Source organism: Sinocyclocheilus anshuiensis, unplaced genomic scaffold (genome assembly GCF_001515605.1).
Source record: "Sinocyclocheilus anshuiensis isolate Anshui unplaced genomic scaffold, SAMN03320099.WGS_v1.1 scaffold929, whole genome shotgun sequence".
Lineage (NCBI taxonomy): Eukaryota > Metazoa > Chordata > Actinopteri > Cypriniformes > Cyprinidae > Sinocyclocheilus > Sinocyclocheilus anshuiensis.
The window spans coordinates 55,111-64,869 of NW_015557109.1; the positions used below are offsets into that span (position 1 = coordinate 55,111).

General features: G+C 43.3%; 1 protein-coding gene across 1 annotated transcript in view; it reads left to right on the top strand.

The window, feature by feature from the left end:
- Positions 1 to 9,759, top strand: part of LOC107677680 (protein unc-79 homolog) — a 41,341-nt gene that overhangs the window by 29,244 nt on the left and 2,338 nt on the right. Inside the window, exons 28-41 of the mRNA XM_016472681.1 lie at positions 2,458 to 3,504; positions 3,988 to 4,089; positions 4,194 to 4,310; positions 5,233 to 5,335; positions 5,405 to 5,545; positions 5,621 to 5,659; positions 5,737 to 5,849; positions 5,927 to 6,012; positions 7,034 to 7,207; positions 7,313 to 7,381; positions 7,552 to 7,662; positions 8,462 to 8,566; positions 8,794 to 8,871; positions 8,952 to 9,041. Coding sequence (XP_016328167.1) covers positions 2,458 to 3,504; positions 3,988 to 4,089; positions 4,194 to 4,310; positions 5,233 to 5,335; positions 5,405 to 5,545; positions 5,621 to 5,659; positions 5,737 to 5,849; positions 5,927 to 6,012; positions 7,034 to 7,207; positions 7,313 to 7,381; positions 7,552 to 7,662; positions 8,462 to 8,566; positions 8,794 to 8,871; positions 8,952 to 9,041 — 2,375 coding nt within the window. The remainder of the gene's footprint in view (positions 1 to 2,457; positions 3,505 to 3,987; positions 4,090 to 4,193; positions 4,311 to 5,232; positions 5,336 to 5,404; positions 5,546 to 5,620; positions 5,660 to 5,736; positions 5,850 to 5,926; positions 6,013 to 7,033; positions 7,208 to 7,312; positions 7,382 to 7,551; positions 7,663 to 8,461; positions 8,567 to 8,793; positions 8,872 to 8,951; positions 9,042 to 9,759) is intronic.

Genomic DNA, 9,759 nt, shown 5'->3' on the forward strand with positions numbered 1-9,759 from the left:
ACTGAGCTTAATATTTGGGTTAGTGGGAATTCGTTTATCCCAAATATAGCTCTTTTTTAAATAGATATATTTATTGGGAATGTGAAATGTGCAAGTGCAATAGAAGCATTAGCAAATTCCCCTTTTCTGTAATAACAATGAACAAAAACAGAAAAAAGGAAAACAACTGAAACTCAACCTATCAAGATCCCGCATGCTGCTTTGTAAACCGAATGGGAAATTTCAGAATAAATAAACAGACTGACCACTTTTATTTTAAAGCTGCAGTCCATAACTTTTTTGTTATGTGTGAATACACCATGAATCCATTGTCCAAACCATGTTTTTGGCTTGTCCTGAATCACTACGGTACACCTATAATAAGTGTGTATATTCGGACTGTTTCAGACTGGTTCTGGTGGAACCGCTGCGGAGTAGCCCAGTACCTGCGGGATTCATCAGAGACATAAACAGAGAGAAGTAGCTCCGGCTGCAATGTTCTTATGCAAGACGCACACAGCTCTGTTTAATAACCGCTAGAGCGCCAAAAGTTACGGACTGCAGCTTTAAGAAATTCATTTAGGGATTGTATTAGTGAAAAGATGTCCAGGTCAAAGCTATGAAAACTAAAAACATGTTTTCATGTTTTCAAGTGTTTTTGCACTGGGACGTGTACAATCCTAGTTATGCCACTGACTATACATCAAGTGTAAATAAACCACACATTAGAGTTCAATGTAGTAATAGTTATTGGAAGAGAGATAAATCTATCATTGGAGCAGGAATTTTCTTCAGTGGATTTCTATTTATTATTACTAAAGTAGTTTCTCTTCTACTTGAAAGCAAACAGTGATCTCTCTTGTGAAAAGAATAGCACAAAGAACATGAATCTCATTCCTCTAAAAGCATCTAAAAACACTGGTTCAGTGTTGCACTTCAGTAGAAAAGTTGTGGTTCATTTTTGTTCCACAGACAGTCTCATTGCAAGTAACTGTAGTCTTCTTAATCAGATATTCAGGGATCTTGGCATCTTCTTCACTGTGTCGTGCTGTGTTTCAGTATCCATACAGAGAGATGGACATGAGTAAAGAGGTGGTGCTCCATCTGATCCACATCACCATCAACACGCTGAACGCTCAGTACCACAGCTGCAGGTCGCACGTGTCCACAGGCCCGCTGTACAGCGACAACTCCAACACCAGCCGCTACAGCGAGAAGGAGAAAGGTACAGATCGCGCTCGGCATCACGGGAACGGTTAGTGATGTGCTGTCGCTTAATGCCCTGTGTTTCCCTGTGTAGAGGAGGACAGCGTATTTGACGAGTCGGACATCCACGATACTCCGACGGGAGCGAGCAGTAAGGAGTCGCAGACCTTCTTCGCCCGTCTGAAGAGGATCGGAGGCAGCAAGTCCGTCAAATATCAGCCTGTGGAGCTCAACGCTCAGAGAAGTGCGTGTCCGTGTGGATATCCTGCGATACTGACAAAAAATTATATCTCCATACTTTCTGGGATTTTATCGACGATATTTTGCTGAGTGTGTTATTGTGCTGGTATCTTAAACTGACTTCTTAAGTTTTTGATATTCTTGTGGTGGTCAGTTCACACTGATAGAAATTAATCCTTTATAAAGCCATTTTTCTAAAAGTGTGCGTTATCTTTCATGTCAAATTCTTACATTTAATCAGTGAATTAGAATAAGACTTTTGGGCTGTTACCAAGCAAATAAAATCAGTATCAACAAAATTCATCTTTGCAATGCAGAGGAAACACAGAAGCTGCGTCTGAAGAGGCGTTTAGATGTGTTTACACACTGTTTAGTGCAGGACATGAATGCATTTAACCTGCAGCTACAAATGCAGAAATAATGTTTTGATATATTAAACATGAAACATTGAATACTGATATTTGAAATTATTTAAATAATAAAAAGATACTTTGAATGTGAAATACTTTGAATGTAAAACCGCCAGTAGGTGGCAGCAAGTCACTGTTAATAAGTGAGTCATTGCGACTGATCCGAATCATTTAAACGGAACGAAACACTGTTATGTTGCTCAGAGACGCAGAACAGTGCTGTGGTGGCTGTGTTTGGAATTATTTTTGTTGGTGAAATAAAGCAAAAACAGGCAATATGGTGTCTAAAACGTTAGTCTAAATTAACTTCTTGTTTATTGAACTGTTGTAAAAAATCAATATCACATTTGTAATTATGGTAATTTTTGGAGAAAAAAACGGCAATCTTTGTGTGAAATTGATTAACTAGCCTATATGAAGTGGTATAAATATGTAAATTTTCTGCCCCCATGTCTTGAATTTTGTGATCATTCTAAATGTATTGTAATAGACTGAATCATGCAGTGAAAGAACGCACAAAACAACAATTACGATATTATCGCAGACGATGTATATAGCACACACCTAGTGTGCGCTTGCCAAGCTTTCCTCGCCTAACCTCCTGCTCTTGTGTTCTGCACAGGTGAGATCGAGCTGGCCGAGTACAGGGAGAGCGGCGCGCTGCAGGACACGCTGCTGTACTCGGGCCGAGAGGACAGCAACAGCAAGAAGAAGAGGCTGCAAGCCATGCACAAGCAGAAGTCTCTGGACATCAGCAACACCGACTCCATCCTCTTCAACCTGGACGAGCACCGACGCAAGTCCTGCATCGAGCGCTGCGACCTGCAGGAGCCCTCCTCCTCCTCCTCTATCGGCCGACAGCAGCACAGAGCTCAGCACCACGGGAAACACTCCTCCAATGGCCACTCCGTCACCGACCGAAGAGGCTCCGTCGCTCAGAACGACAGCATCCGGCCCATCATACCCGAGGTGCGTCTAAGCTGTATGGAGACGTTTGAAGATAAACCCGTCGGTCTGGACTCACCGCTGGCCACCCCTGCGCTTGACAAGGACGATCCGGACCTCATAGACCTGTCCTCCGACTGCACCTCCATCCCCGAGAAGCACTCCATTCTCTCACTCTCCGACAGTGACTCGCTGGTGTTCGAGCCGCTGCCTCCTCTGCGCATCGTGGAGAGCAACGAGGACCTGTTTGAGGCGCTCAAGCTCCCTGGCGGAGTGCTCCTGCAGGTCAGCCCCGAGAGCCAGACGCTCCAGCCCCCTGCGGCTCCTCAGGAGGCCACCATGACCCTCAAACAGAAACGGGATCTCTTCAGAAAGACCTCGCACATGCCCAACGCATCCCTGGATGATTCCTGCGCGCAGCCCGAGGATAGCGGCGGAACGAGCCCCTCCAGCAGGTCCGTCGTGCTCCAGATTCCTGCGGACGAGCTCGAGTCGCTGAATCCGTTAAACGTGGAGGGAGCAGGAGACGAGGACAACGACGAGACGGATGAGAGAGACAGCGACCACAAACCTGACGATGAGAGCGATGAAGCTGAATTCAGGATCCAGATCGTGCCACGCCAGCGCAAAGAGAGGAAGATCGCCGTCAGCGCCATCCAGAGGGAGTATCTGGACATCTCGTTCAACACTGTAGACAAAATGAAAGAACCGGCCGCAGAGTCAGGTCTGTCAGCCTGCTTTATTAGCATCCTTCAGCTTTGTGCGTCTTCTTCCTGTGTTTTCACTAATAGAATACTTTATTTACAATGTGTTTCACAGTATGCCTTTGTTGGTTAGTATTTCATAATAAATCTCTGGTAACAATTTATACATCGTGCATTAAAAAACATTTAATCCACACCTAACATCTTACTTAGTTGACATGTAGTTGCAAAGTTATTTATAGCTAGCATAATGTTTAAGGTGTAAACAGACTGCTTACAGTATAAATTCATTTCAATAGCAAGACCTTCAGCAGGTTAACAGTGAGACAAACTTTCATGGTTTAAAGACATTAATGTAGGTCATGCAGATGACAATTAAAGTACATTCAACCTACTAATTATTGTCCTAACAATGATGCAGGAGAATTGCATTAACTTTAACAAATGTTCTAATGTTATGCAGTGGTTACACACTGAGTTCAGTCGCCTGTGTTGTTGTACAGATGCCAAATCTCTGTCGAGCCTGGAGAAGCCCAGAGAATCGGCCTCCGCTCCGGCCCTGGAGGCCACCGTTCCTGAAACCAGCCATCGCTCCTCAGTGTCCAGTAAATCATCTACACATTAATGCTCATATTCATCTGTGCATTGAGCTCTAGTGTGAACAGTGCTGGTCTCTGAGAGCCTGCTGAGGTGTTTTCTCTGTCCTCAGCTCAGTATCGTCAGGTGAAGCGAGGCTCGCTGGGTGCAGTGACGATGAGTCAGTTAATGAAGCGGCAGCTGGAGCATCAGTCCAGCGCACCACAGAACATCAACACCTGGGACACGGGTCAGTCTTCAGCATTTATTAGCTCTTTCCTCGCTCTCTGATCATACATTACCCAGCCCTCCGGTGTGATGCTGGGGCTCAGCGGGGCTAAAGCTGCACTTTTCACTTTATTCTATAAATCCACCTCAGCACTGTTAATAACCACGTTTGACTGTGCAGGTGGAAATCATGGACAGCAATGCAAAGTTGATTCTGCGTTTATTTGATCTAATATTTAATGTTTAGCCAATTAGAATTTATAAAATTATTGAATATATTTCAAGGCAAAGATGTTTTTCAGTTTTGTTCAAGGTAACCAAATCAGCAGTTTTTCAATTACAGAAGAATATGTAAAAGTATGCTGTTGGTGCTAAAGGCACAATAATTAGTATGATAATAAATAGCTGACTGACTTTTCCATTTATTGACATGACATGGTTATATTCAGATGCTAAATATAATGTGCATCTTAGAGATAATCACCATATTTATAATGAAACCATCATATTTATTAGTCATATCATATACTAAAAGATCACATTTATTGTTACTACTGTAAAGCTATATTAATTTATTATGGGATGTGCTTCAATGCTTTCAGAATCTTTACTTTTTAAAAATAATTTCGTTTCTGTATTTTTAAAATGAACATATTTTAATGACAGTATATTTGTTGAACAAAAATAAATGTTTATTTATCAAAACAAAAAAAACAGTACAAACTTTGCTGAAGTGATTGATTATTTTGAACTAATATTAACTTAGATATTATTCAGAGCATACTACTTTAGCTCTTTATGCCTTTGACCCTATGTGTGTGTGTGTGTGTGAGTGTGTGTGTGTGTGTGTGTGTGTGTGTGTGTAGTGAAAAGCACATTTTTCCCCATTGTATCGTGCAGTACTTGAGTTTGTGCCTCAAGATGCTTTGTGTTTTTCTCTGCAGGTCCAGTGAAGACCAGTCTGCTGTCGGCCCCCAGCACCGTCAGCATGTTCGTTCCCGCGCCAGAAGACTTCAGCGACGAGCAGCCCACTACGATGGCCGACAGGTGGGTCTGACCGTCAGTGTTTCAGTGTGAAGAAGTGCAGAAGATCACAGCTCTGTGTGAACTGATCAGGTGTCGTGACTGCGGGGCTGTGCTGGAGGAGTATGATGAGGAGACTCTGGCTCTGGCTGTGGTGGTTCTGTCCATGTTCATCCATCTGAGTCCTGATCTGGCCGCTCCGCTGCTGCTGGAGATCATGCAGTCTGTGGGCAGGTACAGCTCTCTTCAACACACTACAGCAGTATAATCACTATGGCTTTCTTTCACTTCGTTGCTTTTATTCTGCAGGTTGGCCTCTAGCTCCAATTTCACAGGTCAAGCTGAAAGGTGAGTTCTGCGTTTACGCTTGTGTAATGCACACTTTGAGTTGTGTAAGTCTGAGTGTTATTGTCCCGTGTGTGCAGCGTGCTGATTCCTGGGAATGTGGCTGGTGTAGCCAAGCAGTTCCTCCGCTGCGTTCTCCATCAGCTCGCACCCAACGGCATCCTACCACAACTGTTCCAGAGCAACATTAAAGGTCTGGAGAAGCACCTCAGAGCACAGTCGCACACACACACACAGCACAAACACTTCACCGGCTCTGTTCTCTTTCAGATGGAAGCTTCCTGAGGACGCTGGCCCTGTCTCTGATTGATTTCAATGAGCTGAGCTCGGTGGCAGCGCTCAGTCAGCTCCTGGAGGTACGTCTGTTCATCAGCCGCACTACTGACACACCTGTCTCTGAAACAAGCAGGTCACGATGCTCTGACATGTGTCTTCCAGCAGAGGACACTCTTGTGACAGTGAAGTGTGGAAAGCTTTATTTAAAGTATTTGACCTTTTGTGCTGCCCTAAATGTCAAATCTTACAGGAGGATTTCATGTTTTTGAACAATTATTGCTGTAAGGAATAGTTCACTTAAAAATGAACATTTGCTGAAAATGTGCTCACCCTAAGATCATCCGAGATCAGGATGAGTTTGTTTCTTCATCAGGTTTGTAGAAATGTAGCACTGCATCAGTGTCTCAGCAATGGATGCTCTGCAGTGAATGGGTGCCGTCAGAATGAGAGTCCAAACAGCTGATAAAAACATCACAATAATCCACAAGTAATCCACAGCACTCCAGTCCATCAGTTAACATCTGGAGAAGACAAAAGCTGAGACAAATCCAGCATTAAGACGTTTTTAACTAAAATCCGAGTCCATAATCCATAATAACTCTTCCTCCAGTGAAAAAGTGTTCTGGTCTGAATCAGGAGAGAAATCTGCACAGATCAAGCAGCGTTTAAACAGCTCTAAACTAATATGTGGCTGGATTTTGATGTGAGAGACAACAGCAGATGCACTTTTTCACTGAGGAAACGTTATTATGGACTCATATTTTAGCCGGAAATAACAATTTGAAGTTAAAAATATCTCAATGCTAAATTTCTCCAAATCTGTTCACATGAAGAAACAAACTCCTCTATATCTTGACATGCCTGGGGATGAGCACTTTTTAAGGAAATTGTAATTGTTGCATCAACTATTCCTGAATAGTTTCCAGAAGCAGCTTGTTGAACTACTACAATATGTGCAGTATAATAAAGGTTTACTTGGTAATTCTGACCCTCTGCTTTATGCTAATAGTATGTGTAGAAGCTGTAACCGTGAGTTTGTGGCTGTGGTCACTATAAAGCACACATGCGGTGCGTGTAGTAAAGCTGATGGTGTGGTGGTAGGGTCTGAACAATAAGAAGACTCTGCCAGCAGGAGGCACTATTCTGCACTGTCTGGACAACATCGCCACCTTCATGGAGACGCTTCCCATGGACTCACCCAGCAACCTGTGGACAACCATCTCGAACCAGTTCCACACATTTCTAACCAAACTACCTGCTGTTCTGCCGCTCAAGGTACCAGTTCAGCCTTTCTGTGCTCTGTAACGCCAGAGGAATCAGAATAAATGCTCGCAGTATTCTCCTCTTAAGAGTTCCTCCTGTTTCTTCTCTTTTCTGAAGTGTCCGCTGGACTCGAGTCTGAGAATTATCATTTGCTTGCTGAAAATTCCTGTAACAAATGCAACAAGAGTAAGTTCATTCATTTCTTCGGCTCTGCTGGTCATTTAATTTCCCTTCAGATGATATGAAAATATCTTATGACATGAATAATGGGATAATGAGAATATCAGAAGTGTGCTGTTTTAAATGTTCTGCTGGGGCTGATGAAGTGCACTGCTTGTCTGGTGTCTTTCTGACAGAGTCTGCTGGAGCCCTTCTCCAAACTCCTGAGTTTCGTTCTCCAGTACGGTGTGTTCAGTCTCTCGTATCTCGTAGAGCTCTGCGGTTTATGCTACAAAACCTTCAGCAAGGTGAACAGCTCTGTACATCCGTGTTTATTCCAGCAGAGAGAATCAGAACACCTGGCATGGGTTTCTGCCCTCTGCATGTTGCTGCCAAGATTTTAGTTTCTTGTTTTTAAAAAATGACATTTATTAACCCAGTTTGCTAAATGCTGAAAGAATATTCACTAAATTAATGATAATTTCATAAGCATCATCAGGAGGAAAGAGAACACTTCAAACGTTCATATTACTCTTTTTATCCTTTTCCTTAAGAAATTATGTCTACATGTTGTGAAGCAATGCTTTGTTTGGTAAAATAGAAGACAAAACATTGTTTTAATGTGTTTAATATGTAATAATGTGTTTCGTAGAGCAGAGGGTTTACCAAACTAAAACATTTTAGCAAAACTTTAAAAAATGCATGAATGAATCGGATTACACATGTTCGTTTTTGCGTGCCGTCAGAAATACTTAAACACAAGATCATGTTTTATGGAGTTTGGCTGTTGATAGAGGATCTAGATATCGTCAGATTGTCAAACCAGAGATTACAGCACGCAGGAGTGTGTCTGTATCTTGTAACAAACATGCACATCTTTGAAAATGGCCTTCTTCTTAAACACAGAAGTAAACTTATGGGCAAGACTTCTGCTTCATTAGGGACATAACCAGAAGAATTACAAAGTGCAGTAAACTGTTTGTAAAATCAGTGTGTTCATAATTAAGATAATACACTAAAATAATATGGCAAGACACTTACAATATCAAGCAGCAAAACGAGCGGTCGTACAGGAGAAATAATCTGCTTTCCTCCTCTTCCATGCAGGAGAGGGACAAGTTCTACATGTCTCGTGTGGTTGTTCTGGAGTTGCTTCAGGCTCTGAAGTTCAAGTCATCGATTCCTGATACGAACCTGCTGCTGCTGGTGCAGGTAATGCATCTGTGAATCTGCGTCTCACAATAAGGGAGGGTGGAGCAAACACACGTGGATGCATAACTAGTTTTCTATTGCTAGTACTACTGATATGTCAGACAGCTTCTGTGACTGGTCACATTTAATGTAAAAACAATCAAAGACTGGTGTGTAGTTGAGGGATGATGAATTAGACCGCTCAGGATCCGTCTGAGAGATTGATATCGTCTCGTCTGTCGTCTCAGTTTGTGTGCACAGACATCGGGACCAGGCTGGCCGAGTCCACCATCCTCCAGAAGCACATGATCTCCGCTCTGCCCGGGGTGAGACTCGTCTGCTGCAGTACTGATGTGTCTGCTCGTTAGTGTTGACTGTAGACGTCACAGCTGTTCTGTCCCCTCAGTGCACCACAGCAGCGATGGAGTGCTTGCGGCAGTATCTGAGCGAGCTGCTGGACTTCATCGCAGACATGCACACGCTGACCAAACTAAAGGTACTGGTCACAATCTTCTAATCGTCAGGCCTGCAGTGGGAACTCACGTTTCATGTGTCTTTGTAGCTTCATGGAAACTTCACACATCTGTCTCATCTGCTGGAAGCTGCTTCAACGCTAGAGCGTGGCGCTAGCATCAATAACACCATGGATTTTATTCTCAGGAAAATCTGTTCTGTAAATGCAGGGTAAGGGTGGTGTTGCACTAGCTGATTTAAACAGCTGGATTGGTGTGGAAAATCAAACGGTGTCACAGAGTAAACAACTGCTTCTGAGCTTGCTCACGTGAAGCTGGTGAAATAAGAACAGGAGCAAACGTTCCCTGTCATCATGAACTGAATCAGGATGTCATTGAGTGTGTGTGTGTGTGTGTGTGATGTGTGTTTGCTGTATGCTTCACTTCACACACTCACCCAGTAAAACAACTGCTCACACACACTCATGTACTGTTGCCTCTGTTGACTTGAACTGTTTGGATCGGCTGAGTTCTTCAGAAGCTCACTGATCACGAGCACGGGTCGCACAGACAGAATGTAAGTGTTTGACTGTAAATGATCCATCTGCATCTCCAGCGATAATGTAAATGAGGCTCTGGACTGGAAATCAGCTAGTGAGAAGCCTTGAGTCTGTTGGGATGAAAGTGTGTGCTGAATGCATGAATGTACCATGCTGAAAGTGTGTGTGTGTGTGTGTGTGTTTGTGTGTGTGTGTGTGTGTG